Source organism: Amborella trichopoda, chromosome 7, assembly GCF_054954075.1.
Source record: "Amborella trichopoda isolate Santa Cruz 75 chromosome 7, AtrichopodaSantaCruz75HAP2 v2.0, whole genome shotgun sequence".
NCBI lineage: Eukaryota > Viridiplantae > Streptophyta > Magnoliopsida > Amborellales > Amborellaceae > Amborella > Amborella trichopoda.
Window position 1 is genome coordinate 39,881,802 of NC_142342.1, and position 22,574 is coordinate 39,904,375.

A 22,574-nucleotide genomic window follows, 5' to 3' on the forward strand; every position below is an offset into this window, starting at 1 on the left:
GGGTATTTTGTGAAATTATTTGAATTATGTACTGCCGTTAAAAGTGTTATAAGCATTTCAATTATTCGAATTGTACTTAATTATGCATTTTTTTATAAAAGTGAACCTGTTAATGTATTTCTTTTAATAGATCTCCTTTTTGGAAAATATTGATATCTTTCAATCATGATTATTTTTAGGATTATGATGATCACTTACTGAGTAGCCAAACTCATCAAACTATGGTAAACATTTTTTTCAGGATAACTACGGATTCATTTTGAGTGCTAGTCAAGATCAACCTTGGAAGATACTGTTGTTGTGCTAGCTTTTTTTACTTACTATGTAAGACCTCGCCACTGTAAATTTGTCCTATCAATAGATGTATATATGTTTTGTCCGTCACATCTCAGGAATAATAGTATTGTAAATTCTTGGGGTGTGACACCATCAAGCACTCTTGTGCACTCGCACACACACGTGCGCATGGGTAGAGCACACGAACGCTTCACATTAATGGTTAGATGAGTTGGATGAGTGCAAAGTGAACCATCAAGCACTCATGTGCACTCGCACACATGCACGTGCGCATGGGCAGAGCATGCAAACGCTTCACATTAATGGTTAGATGACCGTTGTGGGTTGGATGAGTGCAAAGTGGCACCATTAAAGCACTCATGTGCACTGCATGGGCGGAGCACACGAACGTTTCACATGCTCCGCACATGCGCCATTTCTTTCACCTTTGCACTAAGGGTATAATGAATGAGATTGCATGGTCTTAAATACAACTCAATAAACTATATCTCTTCAATGTGGGACTCAAACCCACATCTTTCTCTCTCACAAAACAGATTAGGAAAGAATCACAAAACCATATTGTTGTTTAGAAATACACCCAAGTATTTTTTGAAACCAAAAATACTAACAATGCTTTCCTCACTTCCGAAAATATTCATGTTCAAAACCACCATCCAAGCTCGTGGGAAGTATGTTATTTGGTGATTAATGCAAAATTAAGAATGTTCGTGCTCGTATTATTCATGTATTGTTCTTAATCTTAATGTTGGAAAATTTCATTGTCTTACCGTTAATCATTATATTTGCATTCAGGTTTGACTCCAAAGGGAGCATCAATAACCCAATGAAGCTTTGCCAAGAAGCAAAAATGAACTAGCATTTTCTGAGGAGCCTTGTGATTCAAGTTCATTGTTGTATATAGTGGGTCTTGATTTAGGGTTAAGCTTTATATTTTGATGGAAGCTTAAGGGGAATGTATATTATGAGACCATCTATTTTTTGTAGAAAAAAGTGATGTGAAATTGGGTGGCTAAGAACACTGCATAAAGTTTGAGAAAAAATTTATTGAACATTTTGCATAATCAATTAAACAGTCCTAGCCATTTGATTTGATTTCACATTTGATGGCTACGAAAAAATATGACCTCTTTGAGGCAAAAGCAAATAGTCTCATCTCATATTTTCTCACACAGATATATCTCTCTTTACGAATGAGAATGGAAATTGCTACGTTGTGGCCATAAAATCTAACTGGAATCAGCAATAAAGTACAAACAACCACTCCTACTACCCAAAAACTGAAAAGATATAAGGACAATAATAGGGTTTTGAAGGGGGGACATGTTCCAAGAAATATGCTCTACATTGGCAATGTGGATGGAAGGATTACACACTAAAAAATTCCAACCAAAAGGAGAGAGTAATCAGCATCTCTCTCTAATATGTCCCAGAAAATCCCCTTTCCCTTGTCCCCAAAGACAAGAATTATCGTGGTATCCAGGAGTGGGAACGGATCTGGACCTGAACCGAGACCCGATAGATGGACTCAACCTGGGTCCAGTATGCGTTCAAAATTTAGACTTGGCAGGTGGTTCCAAGTTCTGGTCCATGTAGACTCGACTTGGAACCGACTCGAATACTTGTGATATTTAAATACTATTTAATAAATGATATTTAAATAAATATGACTATGTTTTAATAATTATAATATTTAAATAATGTATATATATAACATATTTATGAAATATATTCAAATATATAAATATTTTGATTTTTGGGTCTGATCCGGGTCCAAATCCAATGTTATATTTTAAGGCCCGGGTCTTGGTCTGGCCAGACCCCACCTGGACCTGACCTGTTGCCACCCCTAGTGGTATCAAAGTCGCCATGCAAAACAAGCATCTAAGAACAGTCTCACTCTCATAACTCTCTCTTATCTTTCTTTTTATCATTGGTGTAAATAAAAGGCTCAATTTATCACACTCTCAAAACTATAATAGAAGCCCTATCTTACATAAAAATACAAAAAAATTCAAAGTATTATTATCATCATTTAGCTTTATTTCAATTATTTGAGATCGGTTACATGAATTGTATTCATCCATTCTTCTCTTCAAAATATTATGAGATGTAGGAAAGTTTTACTATTGGCTGCCTACCAAATGGAACTTTACCCGGGCTTGAGACTGGATAAGGGAAAGTTTAAAGTCCTCACCCTTAATAAACCAAAAAAAAAAAAAATCAAACCATAAAAAATCAGCAAAGATAAAAATAGAACAACAAAAAGATTAAGAAGCATACCAAAGTAGTTAATTTTCAACCATGGAAGTAGGTGAGGATTTACTCTAAAAGAAACATCCTGCGACTCCAGTGGCTTGTAAAGAGCTCATTAGTCAGTAAATGAAAGAATGGAAAACAATTTTTCTCATCTAACTGCAAAAGTTTCTCTCTCTCATTTCTCTCTCTTATGCAAACTCAAACCCAAAACAGCTTCTTCTATAAAAGATTTTCCTTCAAGTTCCAATACTTCAGTGGCACCACTAACTTAGGAGGACGTGTTGTGATTTTGAATGATGCTAGCGGGAATGAAAACGGTGTTGTCTCTATTTCGTCTTCCAAAGGTGTCGATTTTACTAGACTTGGTTCTTCCTCAGGTAACGATAAAAATTATTAGTTGGAATATGCGAGGCTTGGGGGATGCTCGTTGGAGGAGGGAGGTTTCGATGTCATATAGAAGACACTGACCAGATGTGGTAATTTTGCAAGAAATTAAGAAGTTGGGTCCGTCTCTGCTCAATGATAGAGAGGTATGGAATCAGGGTGCCATCGATTTTGCTGGTTTGGATGCAGTAGGGAGTTCAGAGGGGATTTAGATTATGTTGGTTCCCACAATTTTGCATGGTTATGTTGTGCATTATGTTGCATCCCATAATTTTGCATGATTGTGTTGTGCTTGTTGGTACCAGGTCTGTGGCAGTGGTTTTTGAGGGACCTATGTAAGGTTTCAAGTGAATTCCAATGTTTTGGTAAATAAAGAATGCCTTTTAAGGGAATTATCCAATAGGGTTTTAGCCCACAATTTGCCTGTGTGCTTAGCAGGTGATTATAACTTGTTCCGCTGCCCTAATGAACCATCATCTGATAATCGCTTTAACTCCTATATGCATCTCTTTAATGATTTCATTATGGGACATGGGTTGTTGGATTTACTTATTTCGGGGATAAAGTTTACTTGATCTAACAATTGTGTGGCGAATTTACTTATGTCTAAGCTGAATTATTTTTTGGTGTCTGGTAATTGGGAACTGGTTTTTCCATTTGTTACTGTTTCGGCTTTGCTAATTTGTCATCCGATCTATCCCAATATGCCTAAATACCCATAACAAGACTTTTGGGCTTAGGCGATTCAGAATGGAACTGATGTGGCTTGAAAAACATGATGCAGTGGAGTTCATTAAACAATCTTGGTCTATTTCTATCTATTGGGTTGGCTTTCAATTGCATAAGAACCAAAGCTTATTGAGTGGAATAAAGGTACGAGGTTCCAGTTAAGAGCTAATATAGATAACACGTTGTTAGACATCCAAAATTTGGACCAAGAAATATAGGAGGCTGACAGACTCACAAAGGACCTTAGAGTAAGGCAATCTCAACTTAGCAATAAGCTACATGAGTTTTTTCGGCTAGAGGAGATCTATTGGAAGCAACACTCTAGAATCAAATGGTTGAAAGAGCGGGATCAAAATACCAATTTCTTTCATACAATTGCTAGCTCTAGAAAGAGGCATAATGATATTTCTAGATTGAACTTTAATAATGTTGAAGTAGGGGATAGAAAATGGATGGGAACATGAAATTATCAACGACTTTCAGAGGGCCTTCTCCTACAAACATAATTTGGGTGTTAGAATGGGTGGTGTCCTCTTCAAGAAGGTTCCTAATCATGCTGCTATGATAGTAGAGGCAGAGGTAACTGAGGAAGAGGTGAAGAAGGCTATATTTTTCTTACCGGGGGTAAGCACCGGATAGATTTGTTTTAGGGCGTGTTTGTTTTTCTGAAAGTATTCTTCGCGTTTGTTTCACATTTTTCATGAAAAGTTCAGAAACTAATCTTTCGACAAAATTTCTCATTCCTTTATTAAAAGAAAAAAAGTTTATATAGGGATGCTACCTTATAATGTAGAACTACGGATGCCCCTCAAAAATCCATCGAAAAAGGTGGTTTTAATATTAAAAAACCCTTTGATTCATCATATCGACATCGAGATATATGACTATAAAAAATAAAAATATTTTAAGTCTCAGAAATAACAACATATTATCTACACCGTCTATTTTTAAGGTTTTTTATAAATCTACTTGATTTTACTTGATTTCATAATTATATGCCATGATTTTACTTGATCAAATTTACTTGATTTTACTTGATTCTACTTCAAATCTACTTGATTTTTTTATTAACCATTTTTCAAAATTATATGCCATGATCAAATTTGAAGATGTACCTTACCTCTACACACGGATGCATCCGTATGCAAACTGCACCCTTATTAAAAAGTGAAATATTAAGTTCCTAAAAAGGAAAGGGGGCGGTAGGAACTTAAACTTTCAGAGCTTTTTTTTTTTAGCACTATTTACTATCCATAATATAAATATACAACATAAGTATTATTAATATGATCTAATATAATATAATATAATATTATAAATTATAATTTTATGTTACTATAACATAATTTTATATTACTATAACATAATACTATATAATATAATATTATAATTTAGAATATTATATTATATATAATATAAATATTATATACATAATGTATAAATATCTTATATTATACTATATATTATACATAACATTTATAATGTATATTTATATTATTATATAATATTTATATTATTATATTATATATTATAATATATTTATATTATATATTATTTATATATTATTATATTATAAATAATATATTTATTATATTATATTAATATTATACATAATATAATAAATAATAGTATAAATATTATATACATAATATACATATATCTTATATTATACTATATATTATATATAATATATAAATATCTTATATTATATTATAATAAACATTATATTATATATTTTATATAATAAAAATATACATATATTATATATTCCATTATATTGTATATGTTATATATTTATATTTATATTTATATTATCAAACAGTACCCAGAACTTTCTTAACATTCCAACAGATTATCAAACATAGTACCCATAACTTATTTAAACCTTTCAGAACAAATTATTCAATTTTTCAAAAGATATAAAAATAATAAACTTTCTAGAAGATATCTTTCCGGGAAAAAAAAACACGTCCTTAGTGTTTTTTCAAGCATTTTGGAGTATGGTAAAAAATGAATCAGCACTAATGATTAAGGTGCTTATAACTCTAAGGGAGATATTTAAAGGAATCAATTCCACTTTTATTGCATTGATTTTTAAGAAGGATACGATTATTGAGCTAAATGATATTTAACCAATGAGCCTCTTCACTAGTCTCTACATGATCATTCTAAGATGCTACTTGAGAGGCTTAAGGTAGTGTTGCCTTTTAGTTGTGTTAAACCCTCAACCTGCATCTATCATTGGGAGTCTTATTACAGATAGCATACTCATAGCCCAAGAATGTATCCACTCTAGAAGCCTAAGTGTCAGCCGGGTTGGTAATTAAGTTGGATAAAAAAAGAGAGCTTATGATGCAATGGATTGGCAAGTGTTGAGGGAGATTGTGGCTGGTATGGGCTTTGGAAGTAGATGGTGTAAATGGATTATAAGTTGTTTATCTTTAGCTCATTTTTTGGTTATCATTGATTGCACTTCAAAGGGCTTCTTTAGGGCTACCGGGGGAATAAGGACCCTTTGTCACCTTTCCTCTTTACTTTAGTAGCCAAAGCATTTAACTTGATGCTCAAAAATATTGAAGGAAGAAGGCACTTCTATGGCATCAAGGTCCCTAAAGGAAGAAGGCACTTCTATGGCATCAAGGTCCTTAACTCAGGCCCTTGCATCATACACCAACAATATGCTAACAATACCCTATTCTTTGGTAATGCCTCTTTGGAACAGGTCAATAATCTTAGTAGATTCTTAAGAGGCACTGTGGTAGCTATTGACTTGAATGTTAACTTTGGCAAAACAACTATGGTGGGCATGGCATGTGGTAGAGATATTATTGAACCCTTAGCTTCTAGCTTTGGCTACAACATGGAGTTATTTCCATTCAAATACCTTGATATGCCAATTTCAGAAGGAAAATTACCACGAGTTGTGAGGGATCCTATTATTTAACATTTTCAAGTAAAGTTGGATTTGTGGGAATCTAAGTATCTGTCATTAGGTTAGTGAGTTATGTCGATTAAATCCTCTTTGTCGAATCTGCTAATCTACTAGTTATCGATTCTAAGTATGCCTAGCTTGGTAGTGAAAGTTATTCAAATAATGATACGTAACTTTTTATGGGACTCATTTGAAGATAGAGAAAATTTCATCTCATAAGTTGGGAGAGGGTGTGTATGCATTGAAGAAGGAAGGTGGTTCGTTTGCTTCCAACAAATTTTCTTGAATCAAAGAAACTCATGAAGAGACTTAAGCCAGAATATCTTCAATTAACACCCCTATCAACAGTATTTGTTGATCTAACAGTTGAATCTCCAATAGAACAACATCAATTTTAGCTTTCAACTGATATCTATGTTCAACCTTCCACGAAATTAGTGTGTGCTTAATATTAATAAGCTTTTCGTGAAGTTGAAAATCCATATAACCATAAGTAATCTCATTTTCCTAGCCACTTCTAATAATATCAACGACCTCTTGTTCCTCAAACTACCCAATCTCCATTTTGAGAGGAGATTGGAGATTGGGCAATACATCAGTCATATCATTAAGATATGGTACTTTATGGGCAAATAGAAAAACTTGAATTGAGCAATACATCAGTCATATCATTAAGAATTGATTCTTTATGGGCACAAATATTTGAACCATGAACATTGATCAAGCCCCAAGAAAAATCAAGCAAAGGCCTAAAAAAGACAACTAGGAATCTATCTTTTTTAATAACCTCAAAACTTTGTAAGATCAGAGGATCCCACGACACTTAAAGCCACCGGAAGCACCTACAGAGTCAATGCCCACAAAATTAATAGCTCCTGAGCACCAAACTTCCCTCACCCCATAGACATTATGGCTAGGAAGTTTGATCTCCTACAAAATCAAAATAATAGGTTTGCACTTTCTGACAAAAAACAAAACTTCCCTCTTCTGTCTGGGGTGTATGGGGTCACCCAAACCCCTAACATTCCAACTAGTAATAATCATTAAAAGGGTTAGAAGAGGAACTTGGACTATCCATGTATGGCCTAAAGAACATCTACTAACATCATGGCCTTGTCCATAGAAAAAGATCCCGAAGGGAAAGATGAGTCATTGGCAACCTCCACCACCGTTCCTTCCACTAGCACAGTACATCTCGAAACATCGCCCATCGGTGGACATCCACGAGCAGCAAGCATTGACAATGACCTAGATGGCATAGGCACTATCTTTGTTTTTTTCTTCTTTCCTTCTGTCTTCATATGGACTTTTTAAGAAACGCATGTTCAGATGAAGGACCAACAACTTGAGATTTGGCCTTCTCAGCTTTACTCATATCCTTAATCTCCTGGTGAATGACACTAACTGGTACCTCAAAGTCCATCCCATCCCATGTCATCCGTCAAATTTCCCACTATGATTTCTTCTACAACCGCTAGAAGGTCCTCTTCCCATGGCAAAACCCCATTGCTTGGGAAAGCAATTGAGGTTCCTCTACTTGAGGGATGACATCCAGGGGAGGAATAAGGTCAGCTTCTACCAAAGTGTACTCCGGATAAAAAAAAACATCTTCATCATGGACTGTGGTTTAGCCTGGGCTTCCACATTATCACCCTCCATTAGAGCACCAGCATCTTCCTCATCAGACTTGACAACAACAACTGCCAAGGGCTCTATCGCCAGAGGGTTAAAAGAAGGCCTGGCCCTACGAGGCATTCCACACGTCTGAAAGGTAGGAAAGACATACTAATTTGCAAAATCAAAGCACATATCCATTCGAGCCGTGCTACTGACAACATTAGTACCCCCGCTCCTCCAATTGGTAGGCCCTCAGTACTACAAACAGTACCATGACAAACATCATCAATAAAACCTTGTGCTGCCTGTGGAGGAGCGACATCCTTCATAAATTATGAGCAACGGCCAATTGGTACCCACCGTTTTCTAAATTTCAAACACAGATAGTAATTATGGCGATAACTGTAACGTCGAAAATTCCTATCGTGTCGTTTCTTGTGGAAACGATCGGAAGTTTTAGATCCGATAACGTCAAGAACAAAGATGTTGCTACCAAAAGATTTCACCTCCAGGGTATAAGACAAACCCATACCCATTCTTGCCCGATCACTGAGATCAAAAAACATCATTTGTAGGGGGTGAGAATCATCCAACAATCATAGATTGTGCTTTTTGCAAGAAAATCCCTCAGACCAACAACAACTTGTGGAAAAGGCCCATCACCCTCTTCCTCAGTCGTCTCCTATGTCTCTTGAACACACTATTCTACAAATCTAGATATATCAAAACAAATAATCCATCCATATTTCCAATTTTATGTGTCCACATCTGATCAAGCCTTACAACACATGGAAGACTAGGGACATGGGCACAAATGGGTCATGAAATCTAATACGATTTAAATAGCTCCTAAATATAAGTAATAATACTTTTTCATGTAAAAAAGATATTCCAAACGAATGAGAGAATGAGTGTGCAACATGCTTCTCGGGAGAAGAACGCTCCACACGCTTCTCATTGAAAATTCATTAATGTGTAGTAATTCGAAATCTTATAAGTGGAACTGAGCCCATGCTAGCCATCATGAGAGACAATGTGTGTATAGTGACTCACGAGTAGTGTCTCTTCCCCCGCTCTTGAGAGGAAGAGAGATAGAGGGAGGGAAGAGAGAGAAAGAGGCCCATTGAGAGAGAGAGGTTTGGGCCACAACGATTTGGGCAATTACAGGTGGCAACAGGTCGGATGGGAACACGCCAGACTAACCCGGACCCAAAAAAATAGTATGGGATTGGGACCCGGATTTAGACCCGTACCCAAACCTAATCAAACCCGAAGTCAAAGGACCCGGACCCAAATTAAAAAATATAATGTGAGATCCAGATCTGGACCGACCGGACCTGACCCAAAAATTAAAATATCCATATATTTAAATATATTTCATAATTTGGGATCCAATAATATAATGTGCGATCTAGACCCAGACCTGACCGGACCTAGATCCAGACTCAAATAGTGTTTGAGTCTAAGATATAGACCTGGACCCGACCCATTGGGTATGATTTTTTGACCCATTCCCAGACCCGAAATGGGCCTACCCATCAGGGCCGGGCTAGAGAGTTTCGGTTGTAAGAGGAGTTTGTTAAATTGTTACATATATCGAGTAGTTATCATTTCTTGCATTAGGGTTTATATTATTTATATGGACCCGGTTTCTATGCGGCCAAGCCCGTACATGTAGAAATGCTGGCTTATTAATAAATCTATTTTTGAGATGGATTTTTAAGACTTATGTTTTAAGGACATGTAATCTCTACTATGGAGATCATGAATATGAATATATAAATAAATTTTAAAAACTAGAAATAATAATTCTAGTAAGAAAACATTTGAACCGTGAGTTTTCATTGTTTTTAGATGGAACACTTATTTGCATCCATCTTTAAAATGGATGCTTTAGAAATGCGGTTTAGACTGCATAAAATAATTTTTTTATTTATATTTATGTATACTACATTATTAAGCGAGAGTTAAGAGGTAAACACGTGTCGTGTCACAAGGATAAAAAAACAGGTGATTTTCAAATAAAAATATCTATGATCCATCTTTTTCAAAGAGAGAGAGGAAGAGATTTGGATATATATCTAAGAGAAGTGGGAAAGAATACTAAAATCAAGGAATTTAGGACTAACCACATCGAGCTCCTATTTTTAAGATATATGTAACCTCTATCTACACTTCCCATTTTTAAGTTAAGTCTAGGATTTTTTTTGTGGGAATTCTTAGAAACAATTGGTCCACGTAGTAATTATCAACATTTATGTTATAGAATCTTTTATTATGCAATATATCATGTAATATTATATAACAATTATGTATTTACATGTGCACTATTTATGTTAATATTATGTAATATTATAACATTACATAGTGTTCAATATTCATGTATCTCACAAAATAATAGAATATGATATATTAACATCTATCTCATGATAAATCTAAATATTGGAAAATTCAACTTGGCGAGGGAAAGAAGAGAAAGTGTGCCTCCCTCAAGATCTCTTTGATTTTTTATTTCTCAATTATTTATAAACATTTTATTTCTAATCATAAATTCCTATGCTTAAGGGTTATTCGTTTAAAGGAAAAGTTTATATAAGTGAGAGGCTCTGCTCGATCTGCACTATTTTTTAAGCTTTAAATTTTATAATTAAATAAAAAAATATATTTTACGGCTATCACGAAGATTTTTAATATGAAAACCGCATTTCTCGATGCTATTTGAAGGTGCGCTTTACTTTGATTGTTTAGAGGCTCGGCTCTGTACAAACCGTACCCTTCTTAAAAATGTATAGAAAATTTTATCCTTTCAATTGTAAATTTTCATGCTTTTATATTTTATTTGAACTTCATAAGGTACAAACGATATTACTAATTCACAACTTTCGGGAATTTTCCTATTAGTTAAATCAACATAAATATTATTATTTTTTACATTTGTGTATTACATTTTTTTTTATCTAAAACGGCTTTTTGTTTTTTTCATTTGATAGTCTAAGGCTTTTCAATCAGGTGCTTCTAACTGGTTGTCTTTAATTAAGTAGTTTGTATTTAAATGACACTCATTAATTTGCCGTCTTTGTTGGTTCCTAAGATTAAATGTGCTTTATTTATCAATCACGAGTCTTTTATATCAACTTTTTTTACCTCTCCGACATTCTATTAGGGCTAGAGATTAGTCAAGCGGAGTGGCCCCACCCGGTGAGGCCCTTTTTGGTCTAACCCGGCCTGATCCGGCTTTAATACGCCCTGAGCCAGTCCTATAGGGATAGGGGTGGCAACAGGTGTGGTTCGGTTGGATCCAAACACGAAAAGTATCTGGGTCCAAGTTTTGGAATCTAGACCCGGCCCGTCGGGTTCAAAAATTGGACCCATACATATACCCGTCGGGTCTCAGGTTTACCCATTGTGTCTCAAGTCTAGTCGGGTCCATTACCACCCTATGACTGAGTTTTTTTTTTTTCCATCGTATACTCATATTTTTGGCAACAATGTCACAATCATCCACATTAAATTTCATGCCGTCTAAATTGTCATTTAATTGTTAAAGATGACTACCCGATCTTGTTATATACGATGCTTAGTACTCCAACAGTTTATGGGTACAGGTCGGGTCCAACTAGACCCAGACCCATACCCGAATAGTATTCGGGTTTAGGTTTTTGACCCGACACGTCGAGCCCAAAAATTGGACCCATATCCAGACTTGAGGTCGGGTCCCGATTCTAGTCGGAACCATTGCCACCCCTATATAGGTATAAGGACTGGGCCAGGGTCGGGGTTAACTCCGCTCGGTCTCCGCTCATTGCAAACCTTACTTCTCTCTCCCTCTCTCTCTCACACGTCACATGGATTTGAAGAAGGCCTAAGCTGCTGATCACTAAATGAGAGAAAGACGGCTTTGTAGTTGGGAAATGGGAAAATAGGACGGTGGCCACCTAAACCTAAAAAACACTCCAAATTTAACAAAAATAGCAACATCAACAAAAATTAGGAAAGAAGGGGCAACTCAAAAAAATGCAAAATGCCTAGAAAAGCCACTAATATGTTCACATAAGAGTTGTGACCCAAGTCCTCTCCCTCCTCCCCAATGTTCTCAAATATGACCAAAATGTCCATATTTGTTGCCATTTTTCTATACATAAGAACTAAAAAATTTCATGGGAAAATTGCAAAAACCTTTTTAAAATAAACATTTTACGCACTTTACCCTCTACTCAACTTTTCCTAGCAACTTCTCAAAAAAAAAAATCATCTTTTTTAGCCAATACCCCCAATACAAAAAAATTAATTTTTTTTGATAAAAATACCCTTCCCTCATGTAACAAATCATTTTCGGATCCCAGTAAAAAAAAAAGTCGGACCGCACTTGTACCACTCTGGACTGCTCACTTCAAAACGTTGGAGCTCTACTTCAAAACGCCGAACTACCCCTACAAAATACCGGACCACCTTATCAAAATGCCGGATTGCCCCTTCAAAATGCGGCACAGAAACTTCAAAACGCCAGACCGCCCATTTCCAACAAAATAATAATAATAATAATAATCGTCAGACCGCCACCATGAAACGTTGGATCGCCACCATAAAATGCCGACCACCACCTTGAAACACCGGACTGGCCATTCCAACAAAAATAACAGCTGGACCGCTTTTTCAAAATGCCGGACCATCCTCTTCAACTAAAATAATTTGTTATGGGATGAAAAGGTATTTTCGGACATGTGAGATAAAGGTCTTTTTGTCAAAAAAAAAAAAAAAAAGAACTTTTGTATGGGGGTTTGCTAAGAAAAAGTGGATGGGATAAAGTGCGTAAGAAGTCTATTTTGGGGAGTTTTTTACCATTTACCCAATTTTCATTTTCTCCTAAAATAATCCAACACACATGCGCGCGGAGGAAAGAAAAATTCGATTGCAATGCACATGTGACGCGCTGTAAAGAAAATACTAAGGTAAAATTTCCGGATATATGAGATTTTTTTATTTATTAAGGATTTAGTATTCTATAAAGAACATTTGAAATGTAAGGTGAGATGCAGCAAATATCATTCATTTGTATAATGGAAATGAAAAAAAATTCCTTAGAAGTTGATCTCAGATTTAGATGAAATTAAAGAAGGTTTGAGGAGTGGCACGAATGTTATTGTTCATGTTAATAGAGAAAAAAAAGCCAAAATGGTGATTTGTTCCATGTGCTAACATTTTGAATGTACAAAACTTTCAACACAAATTTGCCTTTCTCACTCTTTGTACAAAAATTTTGACAATAAGGATGAAAAATAATAAGTTAATGCCCAAAAAGGGAGAGACCAATTCACAATAGGGGAGAGAGAGGGACACCAAACAGACCACTCAGAAAATAGGCTTTGAGGAAGTGAAAGAAATATGTCACAGAATGAGAGAGAGGACAATGGGCTCGGGAAAGAGATACACAAGGTGGTGGGTGCCACAGGTGATATCTAGAGTTCAATTATCACGGGGTCGTAAGTTAATATTCAAAAAATAAATAAATACATAAAGTGGGGAGAGAACAAGGTTTTGAGCAATATTTTAAAAAACATTGATTTGGATTAAAATCGTTTGGTCCGACAGAAATCATTCCAGACCAAATCGGTTCCATCAATATATTGGGAACTAGGCTTGTAAGGGAACCGGATAATATGGTCAGGTTGCATCACATGTTACTGTTATGGACATGTTATGTCCGTGGCGGTCGAAAAATCCTTGCTGATAAAAAAAAACGGACAGCGATGGTACTATAGGCGAAATCACTATAGCATCTCGCTCATAAGCGTTGCGTAGATGCTATATATATATATGGAAATGATCATGTCAGCCCATGGGCTGACAGCTACAGTGTCAGCCAATGGCCCAGATTGAATTTGGGTCCGATCCAATGGTCACGACCTTATTTCACATTTAAATTTCTATTTTTTTACAAATTCAAATCACTTGAAATTTTGAGTATCTATTATAAAAAAATAAAAGAATTTAATAAAAATATAAAATAATAATAATTCACAAAATATAAATTGATCAAAATGCCCTTAAAACTTTTCAAGGGTATTTTGATCAATTTGTATTTTGGTCAATTTATTGGGTGCATCTTGATGAGAAGAATGAACACCTAAAATTTCAAGTGATTTGAATTTGTAGAAAGAAAATGAAAATTAAAATACGAAATAAAGTCATAAATCTGAATTGTTGGCTAACATTGTAGCAATCAGCCCGTGGGCTAATATGATCATTTCCCACATATATATATATATATATATATATATATATATATATATATATATATATATTAAAACAACTCTTTTCAATGGATTTTTGAGGTGCATCTGTAGTTCTACATTTTAAAGTTGCAACTTTATATAAACTTTTCCATATATATATATATATATATAGAGCAAGTGTCGGCGAAAAAAGACAAAAGGGATAAAGCAAATGTCGGCGAAAAGGGACAAAGAGATAAAAAAGAAAAGAAAGACGAGACTAAAAGAAAAGTGGCTACAGTGCCAAGTGGCTACAGTGCTAAGTGGCTACAGTGTAAAGCAACGAAGTGGCTACAGTGTTTTTTGTCTTTTTCTTTATGGTGGCTACAGTGAAAGCATCTTGAATAGTCTTTGCTTGTCGTGTTGTGTCGGTGATCACTGTTCCTGATGCTTTTTGTTTATTCTTTGTCGGTTGATGATGGTGACAGCGTCGGTGGAATTTCTGGAACCTTTGTTGGTATGGCTATACACGTGTACGGTGATGAAATATTGAAATCTTCTGGACACTTGTATGGTGATGAAATAATGGAATCTTTGTCAGCAACTTTTTGATGGAATATTCTTCAGGGTCTTTGACTGAATTCGTCTGGATCATCTTCGTCAGGATTAATCTCTTCATCTGGATTATCTGAAGGAAGATTGAGATATTGGCTGGTGTGTAAAGGGGATGATTGTACGGTCTCTTCAAAGGAAACTGGGTTTTTCCCAACTTCAGCAAAGATTTCTCTCATTTGTTTCTCTAATGTTTCTTTTGAGGCATTAGGGTTAGACTGAAGCATATTTCTCAGATAGGTTGGGAAATCGAATGAAGTATTAGCTGTATTCTGGCTTGGTTGTTTTTCAGGGGTTTTCTGAAGTATTCTTTTAGGTGTGAGTGTTGCAGGGTCCATATTAAATATGTCCCACCATTTGACAGATATAGTTTTTCCCAGTCTAGGGATATAGGAATAGTCAGCAGTGGTATCAACGGAGATTGAATAGTCCCATTTCATTATCCATGGGATTTGGTATAGGGCCATAAAATATAGGTGGATATCAATGGTGTTATCAGCATGATTATATTCTCTGAACTGTTCCTACACTGTTTTGAAAGCAGGAGGTAAAATTTGAGATGTTGAACCCCACACAAAAAACCAATTTTTAAACCATGTGGGGAATCTTTCGAAAATAGGGAGCCGGAACTGGATGTACCAGCTGTGTGTATTATTTGGATTTTGATAATAGAAAAACTTATGCCAAGCTTCAATGTACTCAGCATACTTATAATATTTATAAGAAAAGTCTGGGTTGTGAAGTTTCTTTCCTTGCGCGGGATTGCAACCCCACTCTTCATAGGAAAGTAAGTTTTTAATCTGGACTTTTGAATATGCAATATATATATATATATATATATATATATATATATATATATATATATATATATATATATATATATATATATATATATATTTATTTTTTATCTTATTTTTTTCCTATGTTTTGTCCAAATCTCCACCTAATAAACTACTATTTTAATCTTTATTTCATTTATTTTCAATATTTTTCTATATCTGCAATTTAGGCCGATCCAGACCCAATCCAAATCGCTAATTGAGCGATTCAACATACATCTATAGGTGAATGATCCACCCCATCAATCAGAGTTTTAAAATATTAGTTTATGTTCATGGATGAAAGGGAACCCAACAAAATGGACAGAATAACGTGTAAAAAAATAAATAAATAAATAAAATTGTGAAAGGATAAAGTCACCATACTCTAACATCATTTATATGAATACTTTTCATTCCAACAACTCTTTTATTCATTTATTCATGGATGAAAGGGAACCCAACAAAATGGACAGAATAACGTGTCAAAAACTAAATAAATAAATAAAATTGTGAAAGGATAAAGTCACCATACTCCAACATCATTTATATAAATACTTTTCATTCCAACAACTCTTTTATTCATGTATTTGCTTGAAAATCGCTGACCTTTCAATCCTGCTCACTGCTCTTATTACTCAGTATTTCTTGGTTGTCGAGGTCCTTCCCCGAAAATAACCCAAGTTTAAGGGGCAAAACCACCAACTTCACACTAATTACCCCTAATATGAGAGGATTAGTCTTAATACGAATCAAAATGACCGTTGGGAACCGCTCAACAAATCCCCAACGGTCAAAGACCCCGTAAAAAATTTAAATTTTTGGAGCAACAAAAAGCGGTGATTTCCTCCTCCTCAACCAATCTCATTTACTCTCACATGAAGAGAGAGAACAATAAAAACAGTAGGGTCAAAACGCCCCTTCGCCATTAATTCCTGCCGATTTAGGTGGAATTTAAGGCGGTTTTACAAGCCTGAAATAGCGGTTTTCCAATCCCCATAAAGTCGTTTTTATCATATGGTTTCTGGTTAATGGTTTCTGGCTTTAAATTTGCCAACGACCTCTGTCTCTGTGGGGTTTAATTGATGGTGCAGACCAGTCTGGCGCCATTAAAGGACCTGACAAACCTCTCCTTAACTTCCCCTTCACTTTATATACCACCCCACAATGTGTACTCAAACCACGTTTGGACTTACAAAGCTCCTGTTTTTCCATGTAATCGCAGAATTTCAAACATTTTTGTCATAATGGGGCTGATTGGACAGGGGTTTTAGGAACAGGGGTCTCTGGTTTTGGAACCTTTTGGGCTTTGGAACTGGATCTTGTATTGGTGGTTTCTTTGCACTGGTTTTTTGGCTCTGGGTTTCCAGGCCTTGAAATTGGGGGGCTCTGGTTTATTTGTTTTCTTGTGGTTTCTTATTACGCCAGTGTGGTTTTGAGGCGAGTCTTGAAGTTCTGTGATTGATTATTCGGCAATGTGGATTTCTTGGTTTCTATTTTCGGGAAATGTGGTTTTCCTACTTTCTGGTTGAGCTGCTTTCCCCAGGTGATTCATGCTAACCAGCGTTGAACAAGAGTGGACTGAAGCTTGAAACAGTGTTTCTAGCCCTGTTTCTGGTATTTTGGCTACTCATTTCAGAAGAGAAGCTTTAGTAGACAACCCAAAAGCAAGTTTTCCTCAGCAGTCTTACAATGTCAACAAGGTGGATCCTCCCATGCTGAATGTCCGGCAAGCTGTAAACAGTAAGATCGTGATTCCTCACACTTTACAAAACCTATCTCTTGCTTCACTCTCATTGCATTTGGTTTTACTGTCTGTATTCACACTTCCTAAGCTTAATTGCTCCATATTCAGGTCACTTTTTCTAGCCAATTATATACTTTTCTGGCTATTTTCTGTCACCCCTAAAGTAAGAAGCTTATTTATCTCCATTGATTCACCAGCTAAACCAGAAACCTCTAGATCCACAGCGTAAACTATTCAGAATCACTTCCTTTCCACATTTTTGTAGTCTAAGACGCTAAAGCACTCAGATTAATTGGTTTCCGGCCGTTATCGAACCAAAACCACATATAATCAGTGGTTTTCCACCACCCCAAAGGCAAAAGCACTTAGAATCGGCAGTTTTCCATTAACCGAGACCCAGAACCACTTTCAAGCACCAATTTCTGGCACCATAAAACTGCCAACTTAAAACCACCGGCAAACTACACTCGCCAACTTCAATCCCCACCAAACCGCTGCCCAGCCAACAAAAAACTGCTTTTGCTCACCATAAAGCCTATCTTTTGTGACCCCAAGACCGCTTTTCACCCCTCATGGAACCACTTTCAGTCGACCCAAAATCCCTTTTTGGTACCCTGAAACCTCTTTTTCCTGGTTTCATGGAACCAACAACTGCCATCTTAATTTTGACGACGATGGTGGCATACTTGATCTGGTTTGCTCGGATCCGGCGGTCCCTAACGGGTCCACGGGTCTGGCCCCTTTTGGGCAGCCTCCCCGGCCTATTCCAGAACAAGCATCGCATGCATGACTGGATCGCCGAAAATCTCACCATGTGTAAGGGCACATATCAAACTTGCATTGCAGCTGTTCCTTATCTCGCACGCATGCAAGGCCTCGTGACAGTCACTTGTGATCCCCGAAACTTGGAGCACATCCTCAAAACCCGCTTTGAGAACTACCCAAAAGGGCCAACATGGCAGGCGGTGTTCCATGATTTGTTAGGTGATGGGATCTTCAATTCAGATGGTGACACATGGCGCTTTCAAAGAAAAACCGCTGCGCTGGAGTTCACAACGAGGACGCTTCGCCAGGCCATGGCAAGGTGGGTGAGCCGTTCAATCGAGAATCGGCTGGTGCCGATCTTGGCCTCGTGTCAGCTCAAGAATGAGGCTGTAGATTTGCAAGACCTCTTGTTGAGGCTCACCTTTGATAACATTTGTGGCTTGGCTTTTGGTAAGGACCCTGAAACCCTGAGGCCTGGCCTGCCATTCAATGGATTTGCTTGGGCTTTTGATAGAGCTACAGAGGCTACCTTAAATAGGTTTATCTTGCCTGCAATTATATGGAAGTTGAAGAAATGGCTTGGACTAGGGTTAGAGGTAAATTTGAGAGAGAGTGTAAAGCAAGTGGACAAGTACTTGGATGATGTTATTTGTAAGAGGAAGCTTGAGTTGTCCAGCCAGCAAGAGAGAGGGGCCACACATGATGACTTGTTGTCTAGGTTCATGAGAAAGAAGGAGGGCTACTCTAATGAGTTCTTGCGCCATGTGGCACTCAATTTCATCCTCGCGGGACGTGACACATCATCGGTTGCTCTGAGCTGGTTCTTTTGGTTGCTGACTCAGCATCCGAGGGTGGAGGGCGAAATCATCCAAGAAATTTCGAGGGTCTTGACAGAGACTCGGGGACGGGACCCAGCAGCTTGGGTGTCCCGGGCTCTAGAGTTCGAGGAGGTGGACCGACTAGTTTATCTGAAGGCGGCTCTTTCCGAGACTCTGAGGCTGTATCCTTCTGTTCCTGAGGACTCGAAGCATGTTGTCGCAGACGATGTTCTGCCTGATGGAACTTTCGTTCCCGCAGGCTCTTCAGTGACCTATTCCATATATTCTGCAGGGAGGAACCCTGCAGTGTGGGGTGCAGATTTTCTGGAGTTTAAGCCTGAAAGATGGCTAACCCCTGACAAGAAGGGCTTCGCAGGGCCCCTCGACCCTTATGCTTTCGTATCCTTCAATGCAGGCCCCCGAATTTGCTTGGGGAAGGACTTGGCGTATTTGCAGATGAAGGTGGTGGCGGCATCTGTTTTGTTGAGGCACAGTCTGACTGTGGCTCCAGGGCATGTAGTCCAGCAAAAAATGTCGCTCACTTTGTTCATGGAACAGGGATTGAAGGTGCACGTCCATCCTCGAGTGCTACCTGTAGGCGAGGAGGCAGCACTGGGCACCTGAGATATATAGTTCCTAATTTGATACTGGGAGTAGTTAGGGTAGGACTCTTTGCACAGTGGACATGAACAAGCTCCTCCTACTCTTCTCAGTTTTCTTTCCTAAGGGTGTTGATATATATTCTTTACTTTTTGTGTCTCCACCTTGGAGAAAATTGCTAAATGTTAAAGAACAGTTGTTTACGGCAAATATGAAATATAGTTTTTTTATTTACTCCAGTGTATACTTCCTTAGTGGTGACCTAGTACAAATATGGTTAGTAAAGACATTTTCAGAGGAAATTATTTTAGTTGCTAATTTTCATATATGAGATGTTGTATCAATTTCCAAGTACTTTCCATATGATGTAAGGCTCATCTGCCTTCAGGGTTATTTTCCTTCTCTCTTGGGTGGTTTCAAGAATTCAAATCCAAGTATCTTGTACTTCCATTTCTGAAAACTTTAGGATAGGATAGTTTCTTTCTTGGAGAAAGTTTATATAAGAATGCTACCTTATAATGTAGAACTATGGATGCCCCTCAAAAATCCATCGGAAAAGGTAGTCTTAGTGTTGAAAAACCCTTTGATTGATCATCTCGACATCGAGATGTATGACTATGATTTTATATATTTATAGATCTATTTGATTTTAACCATTTTTTAAATTTAAAATTTTATAATTAGATATAAAAATAGATTTTGAGATAATCCTAAGAACATTTCATATCAAAATTATATACGATGATAAAATTTGAAGGTGCACCTTACCTCTACACCTACGGATGTATCCGTATGCAGACTGCACCCTTCTTTCATTGAGGAAACAGTGAATCTCTACTAGCACAAACAAGAGCACTTGAAACTGAGGAAATCTGTGTATAAATACAAAAAGTCCATCTCAAGTGTTCTGATCTACTCTGAGTCGCATGTTTTAACTAGCAACTTTCAAATCTTAGTCTCAGCAACATTTGGGTTTCTGATCTCACAATCTTTCTAAAGTTGGTGCTTCATAAGATTTTCCTTATGGTAATTCCATATACCAAGAACCTTATCAATTCACAATTCATGCACACGATTGCTGGAATTATTGAATGCATCCATGGCTATTGCTCTAGGAAAACCACACAGGATGATACATGCCACGATGAAATGAATGTTCATCTAACGTTGTGATGCACATGTAATGCACATGTTTGCCATAAACTTGGATTGTAATGCACATGTAGGGAATGAAAAATAGTCAATGATTTAAAAATCTCCAATCCAACTAGATATCGCCCTATTCAGCTCGGAATCAAGACAAACAATTCCCTTGGGGGCCACCCAAAAATGGGGTGATTCTCCCAAGCGTAGGTCCAACTACTAATTTTCAAGAAAATCTGTCGAGTCAGGCCTCAAATCAGCTTATTTGATACCTGACTCGGGCTCTGGACCCCACAAGTGCGATCACGAGTCCACCTTTTTAAACAATGTTGTAAGGGACAGAGATACCTAGTCCTAGCTTCCATAGAAAAGTTAAAGGCAAAGAGAAACCCGTGTTCCATGTCCTAAATCTTTGGCCTCACATCTGCTTATGGTACAATGTTAAACTGTGACCTGATTCACATGAGAGTTACACATGGTTAGTTCACATCACCTACTATACCAATGGGAAGCCCTTTGAGGAGTTCATGCAGTAAAGAAGGGTCATTTGACTTGCAGGGTAAAAAGGGTGTGGTTTATACAAGGTTGTAACCTTACAAAAATGGTATGTCCATACCTCTAAATACTTTTGGTACTCTATGATGACTTCGAAATCTATTTCAACATCTAAATATAACATTTAAAGCTCCAAAAAATAGTGCAGATCTTGCGTATCTATGAATACTTGAAAATAGACTGTTCAAATAATGTGACATACGATGCACTATTCTTGGGACTTGCCAACAGTTATATCGTTGATGGCCCATCATAGGCATCAAGCAGCTTGTAATGGTAAAAATGGTGTTATTTTGCGTAGGGTTTTTTTCAAAAGCACATTGTTTCCAATTTTTCTCCCAATTTGGCGTCCTTGTTTATATATAAAGTAAAACCGGATAGGTAAAGATGCCACAAGATAAAACTATCATTTGCATTTATTTTAAAGATACATCGAAGTCATTCAACAATAATTTTATGTCTTTACTTGTTTTCATTTAGCATAATAATTGACAAATTTTTCTCTAAGTTTTCATTAAGTACAACAACAATGCTTAATCTGCTTTCATGACGCATAACATAAAACGATGGTATTATGAATATACAATGAAATGACAAAAATACTAAACGCTATAAATGTATTTATAAATAAAAATATCTGCTTTCATGACGCATAACATAAAACGATGGTATTATGAATATACAATGAAATGACAAAAATACTAAACGCTATAAATGTATTTATATATAAAAATAACTGTAACCCAAGGTATAGGATTAATATAAGAAGGAAGCCCACAACATAGGAACGCAATTAACAAAACAGTAAAACCCAAAAATATGAAACAGTGGTCCTTTCAAATTATTGTGCTGTGTACACCAATAAAATAAAATTCAAAAAAGGTCAAACTAACACTTGGAGAAAAAAAGCAACAAGAAGCTTGCTTGTATTGAACAATATGTATAAGTAAACCCGAATATTCGAACCTCATCCCAAAATCCCAGCTGCTTAGTATTCAATTATGACTAAATCTCTCTTGCTTTTTATAATGATGTTCTCGGTTTAAAAAAAAAAAAGTTATTTCATTACCTTACTCTTCTATAGAA

The 22,574-nt window shown here is 36.6% G+C and overlaps 1 protein-coding gene across 1 annotated transcript; it reads left to right on the forward strand.

Annotated features, from left to right (window-relative positions):
- Window positions 1–17,166: 17,166 nt before the first annotated feature.
- On the forward strand, window positions 17,167–20,029 carry LOC18422984 (cytochrome P450 86A2). The gene is made up of 2 exons (XM_088871279.1): window positions 17,167–17,603; window positions 18,454–20,029. Exons 1-2 carry the CDS (start codon window positions 17,576–17,578, stop codon window positions 19,812–19,814), a joined length of 1,389 nt encoding a protein of 462 aa, XP_088727405.1. The 5' UTR covers window positions 17,167–17,575; the 3' UTR covers window positions 19,815–20,029.
- Window positions 20,030–22,574: the final 2,545 nt, after the last annotated feature.